This window comes from Trachypithecus francoisi, unplaced genomic scaffold (assembly GCF_009764315.1).
Source record: "Trachypithecus francoisi isolate TF-2019V2 unplaced genomic scaffold, Tfra_2.0 Lachesis_group21, whole genome shotgun sequence".
Classification (NCBI taxonomy): domain Eukaryota; kingdom Metazoa; phylum Chordata; class Mammalia; order Primates; family Cercopithecidae; genus Trachypithecus; species Trachypithecus francoisi.
In genome coordinates, this window is record NW_022681467.1 from 29,708,651 (window position 1) to 29,731,067 (window position 22,417).

General features: G+C 42.8%; 1 protein-coding gene across 2 annotated transcripts in view; it reads left to right on the forward strand.

The window, feature by feature from the left end:
• The first annotated feature begins 3,030 nt into the window (after positions 1-3,030).
• The window catches only part of ASIP (agouti signaling protein), a 54,114-nt gene continuing 34,727 nt past the window's right edge, over positions 3,031-22,417 (forward strand). Inside the window, exon 1 of one of the 2 annotated variants that reach the window (XM_033186148.1) lies at positions 3,031-3,311. In XM_033186148.1, the coding sequence (XP_033042039.1) occupies positions 3,241-3,311 (71 nt within the window). In that variant the 5' untranslated portion in view covers positions 3,031-3,240. Of the gene's footprint in view, positions 3,312-18,861; positions 19,173-22,417 lie in introns of those variants that run through there. The other variant, XM_033186149.1, reaches the window with a different exon arrangement.

The window sequence follows — 22,417 nt, forward strand, 5'->3', positions numbered from 1 at the left end:
GGATGAAATAGCGTAGCAGAGATGGAGGAGGGAAATGATTCTTCACAGAGTATACTTTGTTGTCTGACTCTTAGAATAAGAGAATAAGTAGACCAGGCACAGTGGCTCACAACTGTAATCCCAGCACTTTGAGAGGCTGAGGCAGGTGGATCACTGGAGGCTAGGAGTTCGAGACCAGCCTGGCCAACATGGTGAAACCCCTTCTCTACTAAAAAGTTAGCTGGGCGTGGTGTCATGCTCCTGTAATCCCAGCTAGTCTGGAGGCTGAGGCAGGAAAATTGTTTGAACTCGGGAGGTGCAGGTTGCAGTGAGCCGAGATTGTGCCACTGCACTCTATCTAGCCTGGGCAACAGAGAGAGATTCCATCAAAAAAAAAAAAAAAAAAAAAGGAATAAGAGAATAAGTATACAAATAGTACCATGGTATGATTTGCCATACACAAAATTAAAGAATTTTTTTTTTTTTTTTTTTTTGAGGCGGAGTCTCGCTCTGTCGCCCGGACTGGAGTGCAGCGGCCAGATCTCAGCTCACTGCAAGCTCCGCCTCCCGGTTCACACCATTCTCCTGCCTCAGCCTCCCGAGTAGCTGGGACTACAGGCGCCTGCCACCTCGCCCGGCTAGATTTTGTATTTTTAGTAGAGACGGGGTTTCACCGTGTTAGCCAGGATGGTCTCGATCTCCTGACCTCGTGATCCGCCCGTCTCGGCCTCCCAAAGTGCTGGGATTACAGGCTTGAGCCACCGCGCCCGGCCAAGAATTTTTTTAAAAAATCAGATTGTGAGGCGAACTCAACATGGAATAAAAAAGGAACAAACCTAACTTTATTACAAATGAATAATACTATCACTCTGAGGTGGACAGAAAAGAATTAACAGAAGAAACTTTGGAAAACAGTATTTTGACTATAATCTAGAAGGTTAAAGATGAAAAATTGTACACAAATACTGTACTCTAATTAGTAAATTTATTCCCTACATCGGGTACAGGTTAGCATTCTTAAATTACTTTTATGTATATACTAAGATTGAATAAATAACTAAATATATTCAATAATGAGAACCAGGTTTATCATGTAGGAGAAAGAAGTTATAAATAAAGAAAAGGGGCAGGCCAGAATGAATTCTGTGGGGTTGGATTGGAACTGAAGGTATCGGTATGATGTCATGTTTTTCACATATATGTAAATGGATAGATACAGAAGATCAATACAGATGTGTATATAGCTGTGTTTTAGTACACACAGACATATACACACACATACCCTGATATCAGTGTGTCATTACTTTCAGTCATTTCAGAAGATTGAAGAGTGTGCGTGTGTGTGTTGTGTGTAGTTTAAAACACTACCACAGAAGATATCTCTATTCCTTGATGATTTCGTAGTTCATAGAATGTATTATTCCACTTTAATGACATCTTCAAAAAGATAAAACTATAGTACAAAACCATAATGATGGAGACAAAATGAGTGCTTGCCAGGGGTTAGTTAGGGATGGGGATGAAGACATGGAATATGACTAGAAAAGGATAGACAAGGCCAGGTATGGTGGCTCATGCCTGTAATCTCAGCATTTTGGGAGGCTGAGGCAGGTGGATCACCTGAGGTTAGGAGTTCAAGATCATCCTGGCCAACATGATGAAACCCTGTCTCTAATAAAAGTACAAAAATTGGAGGGCATGGTGGTGGGTGCCTGTAGTCCCAGCTACTCAAGAGACTGAAACAGGAGAATTGCTTGAACCCGGGAGGCGGAGGTTGCAGTGAGCCGAGATTGTGCCACTGCACTCCAGCTTGGACGACAAAGTGAGACTCCATCTCAAATAAATAAATAAATAAACAAGAGAAATTTTTGTGGGGATGGAATGGTTCTATATCCTGTTTGTGGTGGTGGTGATGTGAATCTAGACATGTATTAAAATGAACTGTATACCATAAAATTCCATTTTAGTATATGTTCTCTTTTTTTGAGATGGAGTCTTGCTCTGTCTCCCAGGCTGGAGTCCAGTCGCATGATCTTGGCTCACTGCAACCTCTGCCTCCCAGGTTCAAGTGATTCTCATGCCTCAACCTCCTGAATAGCTGGGATTACAGACACGCACCACCATGCCCAGCTAATTTTTGTATTTTTGTAGAGACGGAGTTTCACCATGTTGGCCAGGCTGGTCTCAAACTGACCTCAAGTAATCTGCCAACCTCAGCCTCCCAAAGTGCTGGGATTACAGGCATGAGCCACTGTGCTCAGCCTAAAAAATTATTCATAGAACCAGGACTCCTTAGAGAAATGGTTAATTCAGTGAACTGATTGAACGTCCCAAATCCCAAATCCAAAATGCTCCAATGAGCTTTTCCTTTGAGCTTCCTGTCAGCACTCAAAAAGCATCAGCTTTTGGAACATTTCAGATTTTCAGATTAGTGATTCTCAACTTGTATCAATCACTTGATCTTCCTAGTCCTTTGGTAAACAAGCCAAAGGTATAGGATGTCTTTGAATTTCGCTGAAAAACTGGATTGCCAACGTTGATGGAAATGTGAAAAGTGAATGGGACTTTCCAACATATAGAAGTATATAATAGCCTGATAAATTGGAAAGAGCACTGGGTAAGACATCAAAAGACACCCAAGTATATTTCACGGTTCTGCCACTAACTGATCACTTAATTGCTTTAGGCTAAATTTGCTTTTTTAAATATGTAAAACAAAAGTTATATACTACATTATCTCCAAGAATTTTTTTTTTTTAAACAAAGTCTCTCTCTGTCACCCAGGCTGGAGTGCAGTGGCGCAATCATGGCTCATTGTAGCTTTGACCTACTGGGCTCAAGCAATCCTCCCCACCTCAGCCTCCAGAGTAGCTGGGACCACAAGCATGTGCCACCACGCCTGGCCAATTTATTTATTAATTGTAGAGACAGGTCTCATTATGTTGCCCAGGCTGGTCTCAAAATCATGGCCTCAAGTGATTCTCCCATCGTGGCCTCCCAAAGTGCTCAAATTATAGGTGTGAGCCACTGAGCCCTACCAGAGCTCTTCTAATAGTAAAGTTTTGTGAGGTAGAAATGGAGATAAAATTGGAAATGTTTTGCCTAGCCAAAGTCCCTATGCCCAACATAGTCATATGTGCTCAAGGATAGACAATAAAAAGTATTTAGAGTACTTATCTATCTCATTTATCCACAGAGAGTGAACAAAGCCTCCCTGGCTTCAGGAATATCTCCTCTGGTGTGTGGAAAGCTCCTGCAGCTATGAAGGAAATGGCACCAGGAGCTCCAGAAGACTCAGGAAAGCTTTCAAATCCAATGGGATGGCTATACAGGTCAGTAAAAGTACAGAGGAAAGAAAATTCTTTTGTGTGTATCACATTCTGTGCTAATTACTTTATATAACTGTCTCATTTACTCTTTGCTTATGATGTAGGTTTACTCTTCTCATTTTAAAAACACTTTTTGCAAAAAAAAAAAAAAAAAAAACACTTTTTGCATCAATAAGAAAGTGAGGCTCTCAGAGTTTAAGTGATTGGAAGTCTGTGCACTGTCTATATTTCATTCCATCTCTGTCCAGAGAGTCAAATTCTTTCATGAAACATTTCTACCCCTTCTGTAGAACCTTCTCTGACCATCCTGGCCCACAGTGATTTCTTTTTCTGAGTTTCTCTAGTGCTTATTACCTGTACCACCAATTTCGCACCTGTAACACTTTGCAATGTTGGTTATATTTGACTTATATATCAATCAGTAAGCATTTATTGAACAGCCACGATGGACCCCCTAGGCAGTGGGGATACACAGGTGAATAAGACACAGCCCCTGAACTCAGGAGTTAAAATCTAATAGAGGAAACAACCCCACTGGCAGTGAATAAACACCCCGGGTCGGGCGCAGTGGTGGCTCACGCCTGTAATCCCAGCACTTTGGGAGGCCAAGGCAGGCAGATCGCCTGAGGTCAGGAGTTCAAGAGCAGTTCTTTTCTATTTCCTAAGTGTCTCAGCTGGTTTGAGAAATAAAGGGAAAGAGAAAAAAAAAAAAAAAAAAGGAGTTCAAGAGCAGCCTGGCCAATATGGCGAAACCCCGTTTCTACTAAAAATAAAAAAATTAGCCGGTGTGGTGGCGGGCACCTGGAATCCCAGCTACTTGGGGGGCTGAGGCATGAGAATCGCTTCAACCCAGGAGGCTGAGTTTGCAGTGAGCTGAGATCATGCTATTGTACTCCAGCCTAGCGACAACAGCTAAACTCTGTTTCAAACAACAACAACAGCAACAACAAAAAACCGTTTATAAACACCCCAATCCATTCTAAGAGTAAGTCGCTTTCTCTACTTCTCTCTCCCCTAGTTTGGAACACTTACATTTCAGCATTCAGGGAAAGAAAAAAAAAAAAATATATATATATATATATCATACCAATTAAGGCTGAAAGTAGCAAAACCAAGCCTTAAGGAAAAAGGAAAAGGAGAATTTTAACTAATGAATTACAGCAGCAAATACCCTATATCCTGTTTGTGGGGGTGGTGATGTGAATATAGACATGTATTAAAATTAACTGTATACCATAAAATTCCATTTAAGTATATGGGTTTTTTTTGTTTGTTTGTTTGTTTGTTTTTTGTTGTTGTTGGGTTTTTTTTGAGATGGAGTCTTGCTCTGTCTCCCAGGCTGGAGTCCAGTTGCATGATCTTGGTTCACTGCAACTCTGCCTCCTAGGTTCAAGTGATTCTCATGCCTCAACCTCCTGAGTAGCTGTGATTACAGGCACGCACCACCATGCCCAGCTAGGGACACCATGCCTACCAAGGACAAAACACAGCAGAGGTAACAATTGACTTAAAACTTAAATTCTCTTAAGGGATACTGCTTTTCCCAGGCAGAGCAGGCAGAGGGGGTTTCTGCCAAACTCTCAGCCCTGTGGCAATATACGATGGCGGGTGGGGCCAGGCATGGCTAGGGGACAGAGGCAGGAAGAGGATTACTTGAGGCCAGAAGTTCAAAGGCCAGTCTGGGCAACAAAGCGAGACCCCACCTCTACTAAAAAAATGAAGAGAAAAAGAAAATAATGGCTGGTGGCACACTGTTGTCTTAACCCACTCCATGGAGGGAATCAGGGAGGAAGAGTCTCACTTTCTGGTAACTACGCATGACTTTAGGAATAAGACTATCCCAGCCCCTATTCTAGCCAGCTATCCTACTAACAACACATTCCTAAGCTAGTCTTCTAAGGCAATGATAACTTTCTAAAAGATAATGAAAGTCCATAGATAAAAGTTATATGAACAAAGCCTGGTATAGCGACAAGATACTGCTCAGCTTTGGTTTCCTCTTGGTTCTCTTGGTCAGTCTGGATCTTGCTCATCAACAATTTTAACTTCCATTTTTTCCTTCAGTTTCATGTCCTTTGTTACTGAATCAATTCAATTTGATTTAATGAGCAACTTCGACATGCAAAGCCATATGTACTTAAGAGAATAAACATGAATAAGAGAAGATTCCTGCTTCAAAAGTTGATAGTCATGTAAATTATTATCCATAATACAGATCTGGAAATGTCATGTTCTTGTGACAACTACGTATGCTCTTAAGAGCCATATATAAAAGCCATGTGTATATGTGGCTTAGCTTATTCCACCCCATACTGTAAGATTAAAATCATTGCCATCTTCAAGGTTCTGGGCTGGGCTATGTTAACAAGAAGTTCTGGTTGTGCCTACTGAGAGACTTGTCCCAGAAATGAACATTGCAAGCATTCTTGAAGTCAGAGAATCACTTAGTCTTATCATTACGACCTAGGATTTGAGGAAGAGAAACACCAATCCCTGTGACTATCTACGGTATCCACCCCACATCCTTTCTAGACTTGCCCCTCAGTAATATATTCTTCAACCCAAGCCTCATCCTGTCTACTAAGCAAGAGGTAAGGCAGGTAAACAGATTTCCTCTAAAATGTAGAGGGTAGAGTTAAGGGAAGTGAAGTTCATTTAGCATCTACCATGTGCTATACATATCATAGCTTGTTTAAAGCTCACATTAGCACTGTAGAATAAGTCTCATTGCCCGCATTTTACGTCTTAGGAAAGTGAGGCCAAAAGAGGTTAAATAACTTGTCTGAGGTCACGGCTAGTAAGTGGCAAAGCCATGATTCAGACTTGGAGAATGGTAGCAGATGGAGTTCCAGTTGGGAAAATCTGTTGGATTCTGGCTCTACCAGGGCTTTAACAAGGCTAAGAGACATTTCAGATTATCAAAGTGCTCCAAAGCCATGGGTAGGAGGCCCCCACACAGCAAGCTCTACTCCAGGGAACTTCAGACTCTGCCTGAAATTCAGTTGCACCAAATGCCTTTAGTCTCCACAATTTAATTTTTGCACCTTAATTTCAGGCTGCTCCCGATTAGAAATGTGATAGCTCAGTTGCCATAAGCAAAAGAACTCACACCAAGGAAACCCTTGCTGAGTTGTCAGCACCCTGGGAGATAGGAGGCCGGAGTCAGAGAAGGCCATGGAGCAGGAAAATATAGAGGCTCCTTAAACATGAAAGCACTGACGATCTGGGAGGCCAGGCAGAGTGGTCAGAGGGATCGCCCCACAGCTGGAAGTCATTAACAGCCCGGGGTTGCATAAAAAGCAACGTGAAGGGAGTGAACAGCTTTGGTCAGGCTACCAAAGTCACTGAACAAAAGCCTGGACCCTGAGTTCACCAATCCTTCCTACTCAGTAATACCTACAGGTAAGTCCAAAGGGAAATTGCTTCGGGAATCTGACAATTTAACTCTACTCTGCTGATACAAGGATGTCATCACCAAAGCTGGAAAGAAAATGGGCCACTGATAATGACATGATTTAATAATGAGGCCAGCTCTCATTTTTCTATTGGGAACTTGGCAAGAATTCTCTAGACAGTAGATAATCCTCAACTCACTTATATTTGACTTTGGAATTTGGGATAGCTTTGGCAGCAGTAGGATTTTTTTTTCTTTCTTTTTTTTTTTTTTTGAGATGGAGTCTTACTCTGTCACCAGGCTGGAGTGCAGTGGTGCGATCTTGGCTCACTGCAACCTCCACCTCCTGGGTTCAAGTGATTATCCTGCCTCAGCCTCCCAAGTAGTTGGGACTACAGGCGCATGCCACCACACCTGGCTGAGTTTTGTATTTTTAGTAGATACGGGGTTTCACCATGTTAGCCAGGATGGTCTCAATCTCCTGACCTCGTGATCCAGAGCAGAAGGATTTAACTTCTTGATTATGTTTAACTTGGGTTGAAACTGAAATAATTAGTAGTCTTTGGAAATGCCCTGATTGATGAGGCACAAAGGAGAACCAGTCACTTAGAACTTGCCATCAGTGATCCACCAAGGGGTGTGAGAGTCATAAATAAATAATTCTGGTGGTAGTCCTAAATTGGTTATTTTTAGTGTTTGGTCATAGCACCAAACTAGGCTGGGGAGAAAGATTCATGGGCTAGAATTCTGAAATCTTTGCCTTAGCTGTGTAACTGTTCAGAGAGGAATTTCTTTTTAATGTGTCTCTTCCTTTGGCCTCTAAAGTTCTTCTCAGAGAAAAAAATCAATCCCCTGCTCCAGGCTAGGGCCAAGTATATAAGGTTTTTCAGTTTAATCTCTGTCCACAGGCCTAGTCACTTTAAGCTGGCCTGTCCTAGGGCTGAGAATCTACTGGTGGTGTTTTCATCTTTCTCTTAGGAGATCCTGAATTTCCTAAACTGCCTTTGAGAGACTCAGATATTTTATTTTATAAACAGCAGTGACAGATGTTATGTATCAATTGCTAATATTGTCTGTACAAAATCAAGAAGATATGTTAGAATGGATACAAACCTAGAGTGCCTTTTGGATATGGCAGGTGAGGAGTGTTCCTTGATGGTTTGTTTTCAGTTCAGTGCAAGACACACGTGAAGCACATCACTCACTATAAATGAACTTTAAGAGGGAAAGATACTTTGGAGTTGTTCTGTCACTTGAAAATGGGGCCGGACCATTACAAGAGTAAATATAGTTATTTATCAAAAGCCAGATCTCCAAGTCCAATAGGAGAGAAATAAGTATTATTCATATAGTTCAGTCCTTAGAACCAATTCTCCTCTGCTATGTATGGCATTTCCACATCTTGCTTTGACTTCAGGCTGAGCCTGTTACTGTTTGGAGGTGGGACATGAGGGAATGTATTTCAGAAAACCCGTCTTCCCCTCGGACTTCCAGGGTCTTATTCATATCGACTTGTTCTGCTACCATTTTACCCATACCCAGCATCCCGATATTTATTGAACATATTTATGTGTGCCATTCTATCCTCGTTCCCAAAGGGGATACGAAGATGAAATTTTACAAAAGGTTGTAGAGCATTTACACAAACCTGTAAAGGAGGTGATGTTGGCCAGTTTAGTTTTTTCAGTTTACTTGTGGAACTCGTTAGCCTGCTTTCAGCCCTTTTGTCTCCAAAAGGTTAGGACATGTACCGCTGGTGGTATGTGAGATGATTTAAGTTAAACAGAAGATGATTTTCGGTGGTAGATGGACAAGCATAAAATCATCACATCGTGAAAAAGTAATTCCCTTTTTAATTTGATTTCAAGTCTGGATTCATTTAGAAGAAAGTTTCAGTGGGGGTTGATATGTCATTAACATATTCTAAAACTTATTCTTTTTTAATATATTCCTTTTCAATCAAGAAAATAGACCTCAGGCCTGGAGTGTTCTTCTGCTGACAGTATTTAGAATTTATTGACACCATTTTATTAATTTTTTTCTAGGATTGTATTGTTTATGAAAAATGACAGTAACATGCTATAAAATTTCCAATTTACACAAATGCATTTATGTTTTGGAAAAGTTATTAGTTGATTTAAAGAAAAATATTGAGTAAATAATAATATAGCTGGCTTGGGGATATGGTTGATATCCTGACGTTGCTATTCAAATGACTGAAGTTTGGGAGACACTTCTTTCCCCCACTCCGAGCCCAAACAAAATTACTGTTTGTGACCCATTCCTGCCCTCTGCTTTACCTAAACCAATTCAGGATCATGATAACGACCAACAGTATAGTAAGAATCATACTTCTCGCTATAAGCATTATGCTAGGGTTCTGAGATCTTTAACCTAAAGAGTCATTTTAATGGTGGAAATTTCTAAAAAGACAAGATAATATATTTGTAGTAGATGAAACTGTCACAATAATGACACTATCGAGTGCTATCATTAATTTAGGCTTTTTGAGTATTCTCTAATTCTCACAACAACCTGAACCATTTTTGAGATGAGAATACTGAGTTTCAGGGCAGTTAAACAAAACCTCAAGCAATAAGGAGCAGAGCCATGGTCTGGTGCCCAGAACCTCTGGCCACGCGGGTAGCTTAACTGCTCCCCCTGTGATTTTTTGGGATGGAGTTTTGCTCTTGTTGCCCAGGCTGGAGTGCCGTGGCGCGATCTTGGCTCACCGCAACCTCTGCCTCCTGGGTTCAAGTGATTCTCCTGCCTCAGCCTCCCGAGTAGCTGGGATTACAGGCACACGCCACCAAGCCCGGCTAATTTTGTATTTTTAATAGAGACGGGGTTTCTCTATGTTGGTCAGGCTGGTCTCAAACTCCCGACCTCAGGTAATCCCCCACCCTCAGCCTCCCAAAGTGCTGGGATTACAGGCATGAGCCACTGCACCTGGCCCTGCTCCCCCTAAGTATTAGGCAAACCCTGGAGAAGCCACACGGATGAACAGCCTGAGGAACTCAAGGGAGCATGTGAACAGGTGCACAATAACACATATAACACCGGGAAGCTCCGAAATACTATGGGAGGAAGTATGTTCAGAGTAGGTGAGACGAATTGAAGAAAGTGGGGACTCTACCAAAGGAGTCACCTCACTGCATTTATCTCTGTCTTGCATTCTAGCCCTCTGCCTTACAGACCTCCTCATAGGGCCAGGTCAGCTTTCATGTCTCCCACCAACCCCAGTTACTCAGAAAGGAGCAAGTACTCTTGCTGCTTTATTTCTGTCTCTGGAAAGGATGCCTTTCTTCCCAGTTGGGAAGACCGTTCCTCAGTTCGGTCTAGTGGACTACTGCCTGTAGGACACGCAGAGACAGGCAGGCTGCACCTGCTTCTGGAGATAAACCCCTGCTGCAGAGCTTTTGTCAGGTCAGCCACTGTCCCGCAACAGCTTGTCTAACCCAGCGCCACAGACCAGCTATGCTCTTCACCAAGAGTCTAGGCAAGAGCTTCAAGTGCTCTTAGAGTCATTCCGTGTCATGCTAACCTGGGGCTTCAAGCCTACCGTTGGGAATCACTATCCTTCGTGATATCCACCGTGTCCGGGCCCCACCTCCTGCCTCTCCGGTGGATGGGATTTCTTGCAGTGTTGGCACCATCCCAGTCATACCTGGTTTTACCAGGTATTTTATAGAACCTCCCAGATGAGAATTAAGATAATGAGTATGAAAGATAATGAGTATGGTAATGAGTTGAGAAATTCCAAAGCCCCAGAAAAATACACAAGATTATATCACCAAATCTTTCCTAGCCTGCTCTAGAGTTTAGTCCTTGGAACTCAGCCCTTGCCTCTATTCCCGTTTTCCCTGGGTGATCTCATCTGTTCCCCTGGTTTTAATTACTCCATATATGATCATAACACTCCTGTCTGCGTGTCTAGTTCAGATCTCTCTCCTGACCTTTAGATTTTTATTTTGACAGATTCCTAGGTATCTATATTTAAGTGTATTCCACAGATACTTCAGAGTAAACAGAACTCACCCCCTTCCTCACTAAGGCTTCCTCTTCCTTCGGAATTCTGTATCTCATCAGGATTACCGATGAGTCCCAAAGAACTCTAACTGGAAGAAACACACACATCCCATACAGTCTTCTCTTCATACCAAGTGCAGAGCTGGGCTCTAGTGTGGCCACCTGGGGGCAGTGCAGACCTGAGGATGTGTTGCGCAGCAAGGTTTTGCGAGCCCCAGTCCTGAGCAATCCCAGTCCTGAATGCAACTTCTGCCCAGCTTCCTTTCTTCTCTTTTTCAGGGGATATATTTGAGTCCACCATTGATTCAGGCTCCTATTGAATTGGTAAGGGAGGGACTGGAATGGGGCCCAAGTGCAAGGCTCCTTCACAGAGCAGCATGCACCCCCATATGCACATATCCTGCAACACTTCCTGCCTTCAACTCCCGAGAGGCACAGTTCAACAAATCAAGCTGGAGGCTTCTTTGAACCAGAAAACCTAAATACTTTAAAGGAAAGTGTGGAGGCTGGTGAAACAGGTATTACTTTGTTCCCTGACATATAGGTGGTAGAAATGTCACATTTCTTTAATTTTCTAAATTAAATACCCTTGGCTTCCATCCAACAATGAGTAGCCAATCCAATCTTGGTCCTTTATCAGGAGCTTACACATACTGGGGGAAAGATGTCTCTTAGTCAAGGGTGCCTGCCACCCCTGGTGCTCTTTGCTCAAAACAATGGTCTATTCTACCACCCTTTCTCTAGTTCTCTCTATGGCATGGAGACCTCTGCTGAGGTCAGCAGTGCCTTTGCTCACCTCCCTGAGCTCACAGTCATCCCCATTGAAGGCCCTCTGGTCCCAGGGATCTGTGGGAGGCCTGGAACAGGACCTGGCCACAAAAGGAGGCTGCAGGGCTCCTCAGCACCATGCCCTCAAAGCCAGGCTCAGGAAATTCTCCTTGCCCTCTTCTAATCCTACAAATCCTTCTTCCTCTCAGACAAAACAATTTTATTGCCTCTAAGACTGGGTTAATTTTTTAAAACAAAAGCTTGTTTCTTTCTTTCTTTCCTTTCCTTTCCTTTTCCTTCCTTCCTTCCTTCCTTCTTTCCTTCCTTCTTTCCTTCCTTCCTTCTTTCCTTCTTTCCTCCTTCCTTCCTTCCTTCCTTCCTTCCTTCCTTCCTTCTTTCCTCCTTCCCTCCCTCCCTTCCTCCCTCCCTCCCTCTCTCTTTTTTCTTTTTGATGGAGTTTCACTCTTGTTGCCCAGACCGGAGAGCAATGGCACAATCTCAGCTCACTGCAACCTCTGCCTCCCGGGTTCAAGCGATTCTCCTGCCTCAGCCTCCTGAGTAGCTGGGATTACAGGTGCCCGCCACCACGCCCAACTAATTTTTTCTATTTTCAGTAGAGACAGAGTTTCACCGTGTTGGCCAGGCTGGTCTCGAACCCGTGACCTCAAGTAATCCACCCACCTCGGCTTCCCAGACTGTTGGGATTACAGGCGTTAGCCACCATACCTGGCCTGATTTCTTTCTTTTTGTTTTCTTTTCTTTCTTTTTTTTTTTTTTTTTTTTGAGGTGGAGTTTCGCTCTTGTTGCCCATGAGTGCAATGGCGCAATCTCGGCTCACCACAACCTCTGCCTCCCAAATTCAAGCAATTCTTCTGTCTCAGCCTCCCAATTAGCTGGGAGTACAGGCATGAGCCACCAAGCCCAGCTAATTTTGTATTTTTAGTAGAGACGGAGTTTCTCCATGTTGGCTGGTCGCAAACCCCAGACCTTAGGTGATCCACCTACCTTGGCCTCCCAAAGTGCTGGGATTACAGGCCTGAGCCACCACTCCCGGCCTCTTTCTTTTTAAGAGACAGCATCTCGCTCTTTTGCCGAGGCTGTAGTACAGTGGTGTGATCATAGCTCACTCGTAGGCTCAAGCGCTCCTCCTGCCTCAATGTCCTGAGATTATAGACATGAGCCACCACGCCCAGCTCAATTTCTTTTCTTTGTTTCTTTCTCTTTTTCCTTTCCTCTTTTTGTTTTTTGTTTTTTGGTTTTTTTGTTTTCCTGAGATCAGAGAAAGCCTGATCTCTAAAACAAAAAGCCCTGGTTACCCTTTGGGATTGGGAGTGTGGAGGAAGATAGGAATGGCCTATTCTTTTGTGAAGAACAGAAATGGCAGATACTACAGAAAATCAGTCAATTCCTCAAGCAGGTTACCCTCCCTGCATTAAAGTGATGCTTACCTAACACCTTGTTGCCAAAGTTTGGGGCCTGCCTCAGATTGGTGATGCATCAGGTTGAAAGTAAGCAGCAAACTTAGGATTCCCCCATGCTTTAAAACATTAAAAAAAATTTATGGATACATAATAGTTGTACATTTTATAGGGTACATGTGATATTTTCATACATGCATAAAATATATAATGATCAATTAAGGGTAATTGGGATATCCATCTCCTCAAGCATTTATCATTGTCCTAGGAATACTCCAATTCTACTCTTTTATTTTGAAATATGTAATAAATTATTGTTAACTATAGTTGCCCTTTTGTGCTACCCAACACTAGATCTGATTCCTTGTATCTAACTGTACTTTTGTACCCATTAACCAACCTCTCTCTTTATCCCTGCCTCCCCACTACCCTTCTCAGCCTCTGGCCATCATCGCTGTACTCTCCATTTTCATGAGTTCAATTTTTATCTTTTTATTATTATTATTATTTTTATTTTTTGAGACAGAGTTTTGCTCTTGTTGCCCAGGCTGGAGTGCAATGGCGCTATCACAGCTCACCACAACCTCTGCCTCCTGGGTTGAAGTGATTCTCCTGCCTCAGCTCCCAAGTAGTTCACAGGCATGAGCCACCACCCCAGCTAATTTTGTATTTTTAGTAGAGACGGGGTTTCTCCATGTTGGTCAGGCTGGTTTTGAACTCCCGACCTCAGGTGATCCGCCCGCCTTGGCCTCCCAAACTGCTGGGATTACAGGCATGAGCCACCGCACCCGGCCTTTATCTTATTTTTAATTTTTTTTTTTTTTTTTTGAGACGTGGTCTTGCTGTGTTGCCCCAGCTGGAGTGCAGTGACGCAGTCATGGCTCACTGCAGCCTCAAACTTCTGGGTTCAAGTGATCCTCCTGCCTCAGCTTCTCAAAGCACTGGGATTATAAGCATGAGCCACCACACCCAGCCCTCAGTGTTGTTGTTTTTTTAGCTCCTAACATATGAGTGAGAACATGCGATATTTATCTTCTATGTTGGCTTATTTTACTTAACACAGTATCCTCCAGTTTTATCCATGTTGTTGCAAATGACAGAATTTCATTATTTTTGTGGCTGAATAATATTCCCTGTGTAGAGCGCCACGTTTTCTTTTAATCCATTCATTCACTTTTGGACACTTAGGCTGATTCCATATCTTGGTTATTGTGGGATGCAATAAACATGGGAGTGTGGATCTCTCTTCTAAATACTGATTTACTTTCTTTTGATTATATATCCAGCAGTGGGGTTGCTGGATCATATGGTAGTTCTATTTTTAGTTTTTTGAGGAAGGAGCCACCACCTTCTGCATAGAATTCCAAAATAACTAGGGAGAGTGGGGGTGGTGCTGCCTGGTTCCAGTTTCCTGGGGCTTGTCTAGTTTAGGCCTTCCATTCCTAGATCTCAGGAGAAGTGTGAAGAACCCATGAGAGAGTTACCCCCGGATCCTATCTAACCCTTGTATAATGAGCTGGGTAATGGAATAATAGAAGACAGATCCCTAGATCATTTATAAATGATAAATTTTATTTCTATTTTTTGCATACATTTTTCTATTTTTAAGTATTTCATTAAAATATTACTTATTCTGATTATTGGAATTTTTGGCATCTCCTGAAGTTTTGCACCCAGGACACATGCCTCACTCCTGTCACCCTGATCTGTCTATGGACTGCTGGAGCCCTTGTGGTTTATAGGATGCAGAGAGTTGCCTGGGCCTGACTCTGTAAGACCCCCAGTGGGAGGCAAGCATCTCAGCCTGGCCCTAGGCAAGGATTGGTGGCCTAGCATCCTGGGCCAGCACTGCTCCCAGACCCTCAGCTAGAGTGTATTGAGGCTACACATGTGAGGTACATTGACACCCCTGGACATCAAGCCAAGGGTCTTTTGATTTTTGTCATAGATGGAGAGAATTTGCTCACATACTTCCATTCATTAGGGGTCATATGAGGATCCAAGAATTTCATGACAAAATCTAGGTTGACCTGATTTAACTAAATCCACATTCTTTACTGTGGCCCATATTTATCCAACACCTGCTGTCTGCAGGCACTATTTTAAACATGTAGGGTACAATAGTAAACAAGACAGATGAGATACTTTGATGATATTTATATTATGGTTGGAGAACTAGACCAAAACAAGTAAACAGACAAGATACAGTTGACCCTTGAACGACATGGGGGTTAGGAGCACCTAACCAGTTGAAAATTTGAGTATACCTTTCAACTTCTCCAAAACTTAACTATTAATACAGCCTACTATTTGACCAGAAAGAAGCCTTTCAGATAACATAAATCAACAACACATATTCTGTATATGTGTTATATACTGTATTCCTACAGTCAAGTAAGCTAGAGAAAAGAAAATGTTACTAAGACAATCATAAGGAAGAGAAAACACATTTACAGTACTGTACTGTATTTATTGATGCCATAAATTTACGTCATCTGTTTACAAGATGAATCATCTGTCTGAAATGGTAGGCAGTCGCAGCTGCAGACCTCAATCTATGGTATATATCAAGCTATTCAGCTTTTTCTTGTAATGTCATGACTTTTCTCTGCTTCTTATGAGCACTTCTAGCATCACTAGTGGCACCTTGTATGGGTCCTGTGTTGTTATTCAAAGTTTACGATACTGTATTAAACACTACAAAAAAACACATGAGAACCTTGAGAGAGCACTTTCTACTGCCATATGCAATAATTTACTAGAGAAACTAACTGCTTACCTGGAGGTGATCAGTGTCACCTGACATTTTAAGCAGATGCTTGCAACACTTGTGCTCACAGCAATAGCAACAGGAGGTGGCTTTGAAATTATTACAGTTGTATAGTATGTGTAACAGTTAATTGTATGCGGTTATGATTTAATACTGCATCTTTACATTTGCTTACATTTCTCTCCACCGCTAATGGTGCCATGTATAGTGTTTGTACATAAGTGTTGATAAATTTTAACTGTTTTTTTTTTTTTTTTTCAAGACAGAGTCTCACTTTGTCACCCAGGCTACAGTGCAGTGGCATGATCTTGACTCACTGCAAACTCTGCCTCCCGGGTTCAAGCTATTCTCCTGCCTCAGCCTCCTGAGTAGCTGGGATTACAGGTGCCCGCCACTACACCAGCTAATTTTTGTATTTTTAGTAGAGATGGGGTTTCATCATATTGGCCAGGCTGGTCTCAAACTCCTGACCTCATGATCCGCCCACTTTGGTCTCCCAAAGTACCAGGATTACAGGCATGAACCACCACGCCCAGACAATTTTAACTTTTTTTTTTGAGACGGAGTCTCACTCTGTCGCCCAGGCTGGAATGCAGTGGCTCGATCTCGGCTCACTGCAGGCTCCGCCCCCGGGTTCATGCCATTCTCCTGCCTCTGCCTCCCAAGCAGCTGGGACTACAGGCGCCCGCCACCTCCCCCAGCTAATTTTGTATATTTTTAGTAGAGACAGGGTTTCACCGTGTTAGCCAGGATAGTCTCAATCTCCTGACCTCGTGATCCACCCGCCTTGGCCTCCCAAAGTGCTGGGATTAGAGGCATGAGCCACCGCGCCTGGCCCCAATTTTAACTTTTTATAATAGACTTATGTATATTTTATGGTAGTAAATAATAAAAATAGACTAGTATCTACATGTATTTTATGCATTTATGACATGCCTAACTTTTTCTTAAGTTTTTGAACATTTCTAGGTTATGAGGTTCATCTGTGAGTTTTTTCAAATTGTTCCAAATCTCCAAAAAATGTTCTAATACATTTATTTTTAAAATTCCATATATAAGTGGACCTGTGCAGCTCAAACCCATGTTGTTAGCTGGGCACACGGTGGCTCAGGCCTGTCGTCCCAGCACTTTGCAAAATGTGCATGTTGCTCGAGGCAGGAGGATCACTTGAGCCCAGAAGTTCAAGATTGGCCTGGGCAACAAAGTGAGCCCTTATCTCTACAGAATATAAGAAAAATAACTAGGCATGATGGTGCCTGCCTGTACTCCCCACTGCTTGGGAGGCTGAGGTGGGAGGATTGTTTGAGCTCAGGAGTTTGAGGCTGCAGTGATCACACCACTGCACTCCAGCCTGGGTGACAGAGCAAGACTCTGGCAAAAAACAAGAACAAAAAAACTCATGTTGTTCATGTAATTTCAAATAGTGATGAGTTCTAGGGAGAAAATAAGGTTATATAGTAGTGGTCAGGCGCAGTGGCTCACGCCTATAATCCCAGCACTCTGGAAGGCTGAGGCAGGCAGATCACCTGAGGTCGGGAGTTTGAGACCAGCCTGACCAACATGGAGAAACCCTGTCTCTACTAAAAATACAAAAATCAGCCGGGCGTCGTGGCAGATGCCTGTAATCCCAGCTATTCAGGAGGCTGAGGCAGGAGAATCACTTGAACCCTTCAGCCTGGGCTACAGAAGGAGACTCCATCTCAAAAAAAAAAAAATATATATATATGTATATGGTAGGGAGTGAAGTGGCGTAACTTGAGAGAAGTTGGTCAGGTATAAACACACATGAGGCAGATTCTAGGGCTGAGATACAAGGTAGTATAGTCGACAACTTCCAGCTTCTCCAGAAATGGCAAATAACTTTCCCACTGGGTATCCACACAGAAACATGTGAGCACACTTACATGGCATGTGCTGCCCCACCTCCCCCTACCGGGATTTTGGTTACAGCTACAGCAGTTTTACAACCTCTTTAAATCCACTTTATAGTATCTGGCAGCAAAGTATCATTTCCTAACATGCTGAATCATTGAGTCTCTGAAGACCTGGAAAAGGGATGACAAGCCAAATCATTCAGGAACTAGGGTGTCCCAGAGAGGTATGTAATAAATTTCATCTGGATGTTGGAATTGGCCTTTTTTCTTCTTTTTTTTTTTCCAGTTACATTAATAAAGCAAACACATTGTTTTTATCTTATCAAGCAAGGTGGGAAGAACATTTTTCCCTTTATTTCTAGGTAAGCCTGCACAAAGGATTGAAAGGGCTAACAGCATCTGGGTCATACAGGATGACACCTGAATTATTGGAGAGTACTTTGTACATGACAGAATTATCCAGATAGGTAAATGGTGTTGCAAACACTTCACCAAAATCCAACTAGAGACCTCTAAGTTCATTTTAGTGTACAGCTTCCAAACTTTATCTGCAGTGTAGGTAGCCTGGTCTGTTTTAAAATCCTTCTAGGAAACTATGGCTGTGTAAATTGGTCCAACAAATAGCCAAATGTACATGTTACTCTGTTAGAAAGGGAAAAGCAGACACAGGCATAAGTGTAAATTTTTATCTCGTGGCATCCGAGGAACCTAAATGTCTGGACAGCTTTGTTGTGCTATGTGGCTGACAACTAGGTTATTAGATAACTCACAAAACTCTTCTCCAGCAGCCCAGACTTTCCTGAGGTTAACTCTTCCCATAGGACTAGAATGAGGAAAAAAGAAAAACAGATCTCCCTAAGCTGCAGCCACATTTAATGTCCCCTTTACCCCACACCTGAACTCCTGCTCCCTGGAAGAAAACCCTAAATAAATACACCAGTGGCAGCAGATAGGGATTATTTTTGATAGTGGCTGCTCCTGACTCCAAGCTGTGGGCACTGAACTAGAAAGCAGTGCTGAGAGAGAGAACCAGGAATAAATGACACTGGGAAATGGGAAATCCAGAGAAGAAAAAAAAATCTTACTTTCCTCCCCTGAAAAAGATGCGCTTTGCAAGGTTCATCTTTTCCTCTTTTAATCTGGCGAGTCTCGAAATTTTTAGTCTTTAGGCTACTTAAGCAGAACAAGAGTCTCACCTATTTACTAGATTAAATAAAGAAGCAAGCAAACAAAAAACACCTTTGAATCCCTTGTGTTTTTGCTGAATCCCTTGTGATTATTTGTAGCTCCTTTCAAAAATATTTGCTTTGGTGCATTTAAATTTTGTTTCAAATCTGCAGTGGAAAATATGTTTCAAAGGGGAAAAAAAAAGAAAGAAGAAAGAAAAAACCACCCAACACACTGTGAGCCTTGCGTTTAGACTCAGCCCACTGAACGGCTGGAAGAATTTTCACAGATCCACCAGAGATCCCCGGATTCAACTTGTAAAACCACTGATCTAAAAACTACATCTTGACTTCAGAACACTTCTTTTCATCTGGAATTATCTATTATTGACCACAGAGAGCAGCCACTGACGATTTCCTGGAACAGGGCCCTGTATAGAGAGAGGTGAGCTCCAGTGAGGGAAGAAGAAATTTCTTTCGCTTTCTGGCGGGTGCTTTGGTACAGTACAATATCTATGCTATAGTAATATATCTATGGGCTCAACTTCTCCTTCTCCTCTTTTTCCTCTTTCTCCAGCCCCCTCCTTCCTCATCATCATCTTCTTTTGTTTGTTTGTTTGTTTATTTGCTTCTTCTATAGTAAAACTTTCCAAAAGCTGATGTGCCTGGATGATTTTTGCCTGGTACATTCCACTAATTGGAGTTTCAGAATCACAGTTTCTTGCTTGGGTGCAGAATTTTCAAAAGTGTTTAAGTGCCTAAATTATTGTAGTAGTGGCTGGCCACTGCCCATGTTTTGTAGACAGGCAGCTGAGAAGGTACCAAAAAAAAATAAAAAAACAAAAGGCTGCAGGTCTGTACCAGAATGCAGAACCCTACTGAGCTGCTCCTCATGGAAGGAGGAGCCATGTTGTACTGAGCTGACAACATGGGCAATCGAAAGAGCAAACCCAGGGCATAAACGGAACCAGGCCCCGGAAGCCTTTGGTTGGGAGTCTCCCTTTGGTCAAGCCTTTCCTTTGGTCAAGTGGCTCTGTGAAAATAAAGAAGAATCTGATCCAGATGAAGGTAAGGAGTGCATCGGCATCTCCTCTTCTCAAGCCACAGGGATCTCATTAAGGATCAGGGCACTTACACTGATGGCTTCACTTTGGGCCCAATCTACAGCAGGACAGCCCCATGCAAAGATAATTACCAGGAATGGTGGGCTCATTACAGCCCTTTGATCTGGTCACTCCAACATACTGTTAGACAGATGTAAGAAAGCTGACGGACATTTACATGAAAGTGACTAAATTGCAGGTTGAAGGATTTGGTTTTAGCCTCTGTCAGGTTGAGGCTTTGAAAAAACAGAATGTTATGCATTCAGGAAACCAAATACCAGATTCTGTTGCTTTGGAGCTCTTGCAAATTCAAGTACATAAGGACATGTATAGCCAAAATTGAGACAATTACCTTTTTTTTTTTTTTTTTTGCTGGACTAGCTCGAGTGAGGAGCAATTACTTTTAATAGTCTATTTTACTGTCTAGCACATAACCCCCATATGTTGTAACTGGCTCTGGGTTGGAAGGCAATCTGGGAAAGGGCCTGTTTCTGCTTCTTTGAGACAGCCTGCAGGAAACTTCAAAGTTAAAATAACGTAAAACTTGCCATATCTTGGTTCCACTATGAGTGTTTCTCTTCCAATCACTTCCGCCTATGAGTATTCCAGCAAAGATGCCATTACAGTCTGGCACGCAGAAATAAAAGGAGCCAAGTGTTGGGCAAAAGAGATAAGGAACCAGAGCCAGAACACTCATTGAAAAGGGAGATTTCTTTTTTTTTTTTTTTTTTTTTCTTTGTTTTGAGACGGAGTCTCGCTCTGTCGCCCAGGCTGGAGTGCAGTGGTGTGATCTCGGCTCACTGCAAGCTCCGCCTCCCAGGTTCACACCATTCTCCTGCCTCAGCCTCCCAAGTAACTGGGACTACAGGCGCCCACCACCTCGCCCGGCTAATTTTTTGTATTTTTAGTAGAGACGGGGTTTCACCGTGTTAGCCAGGATGGTCTCCATCTCCTGACCTCGTGATCCGCCCGTCTCGGCCTCCCAAAGTGCTGGGATTACAGGCATGAGCCACCGCGCCTGGACAAAAAGGGAGATTTCTTATAGAAAATAGGAACCAAAAAGTGCAGATGTTTGGGAGGAGGTGTGGGCAGTACATCATCTTTGAAATAAAAAAGAGTACGATTCCTAGGGGAAATGTACACAAAAAGACTGTGAGTTGAGAGAAAACTGACTTTAGTTTTGTTGGGGAGATTTATTCAGATTCTGGGAGGAAATTGGAAAGAACTATAAAGCTAGAGTCTGTAATTAGTTCCCATACCTGTGTAGACAGTTCTGAGGGGTGAGGTGCTCCCTAGAGCCCTGAGAGGTCTGCATTTTGCTCACAGGGCAGCTGTCTTGAGGAAAAAGATGAAGAATGGGAGTGTTATGGGGGGCATACGCCCCTCTGATGGTCACTACAAAGGTAGGATCCAGCTGTAAATGGCCTTCTAGAGAGCCACCAGTTCCGTCTCCATCTGTTCCCCAAACTTGTGCTTACAGATTTGATATTCAGGTATTTTTCAGAAGAATGAGCTTGAAGCAAAAATACTGAACTAAAACATTCTTTAAAAAAAAAAAATTCAAAGCCACAATTTGAATCTTGTTTAAAAGATGGAAGGATGAGAAGTGTGATTCTCTTGGCTTGTTTAGAAATAGACATAGCAGATCGGGTGCAGTGGCTCAAGCCTGTAATCCCGACACTTTGGGAGGCTGAGAGGCAGGTGAATCACGAGGTCAAGAGTTTGACACCAGCCTGGCCAACATGGTGAAACCCTGTCTCTAGTAAACATGCAAAAATTAGCCAGGTGTGATGGCAGGTGCCTACTCTGGAGGCTGAGGCAAGAGAATTTCTTGAACCCGGGAAGCGGGGGTTGCAGTGAGCTGAGATTGCGCCACTGCACTCTAGCCTGAGCAACAGAGCAAGACTCTGTCTCAAAAATAGAAAAAAAGAAGTAGCCATACTAGACGGGATCCCAGGTGTCATGCATTTTCACTCTTCCCTCGGGTTATCCTCATCTCAGCTGCCTTCAGGACTTGTTCAATACAGTTAGTAATTAGGCTTTTAGAAAGAGGAGAAGTATTTATGTAAAATTGCCTGCTTACGTCCTGTAGCTGCACCCCCTGTGCATCCAGGGAAGTGTACGCAGTGACCATTGAGTGGGTATCTGCTTATTTCATGGTAGAACTGACTTAAAGCAGACTCCTAGTCCTTTTTACTCTAAGTTACTCTAAGTTAGGGACAAATTTCTCATCTTCAGCATTATTATGAATTAGGGACACAGAGAAAAATTTGCTGGCTCCTAGTGAAGGCATTCACTGCTTGGAACCCAGACTCGGCAAGATCATGCAGCCTGACCACTGGCTGTAGTGCACCAAGCTCATGATCAGGAATTAGGAGACCAGATTCAGGTCTTGCATCTGCGTATAACTACCTGTGAGACTTTAATGTATGTATTGACCGCCTCAGGGGTTCCATCTTCCTATGAATCAAATGGGAAAACAAAGACTCGCCTCCTCTACTAGCAAGAATTCTTGTAGATACCATGACAGGTTAAAAGTATTTGCCATAGCTGGGGAAAAGAGAATGGGTTCAGACCCTTGATGTTG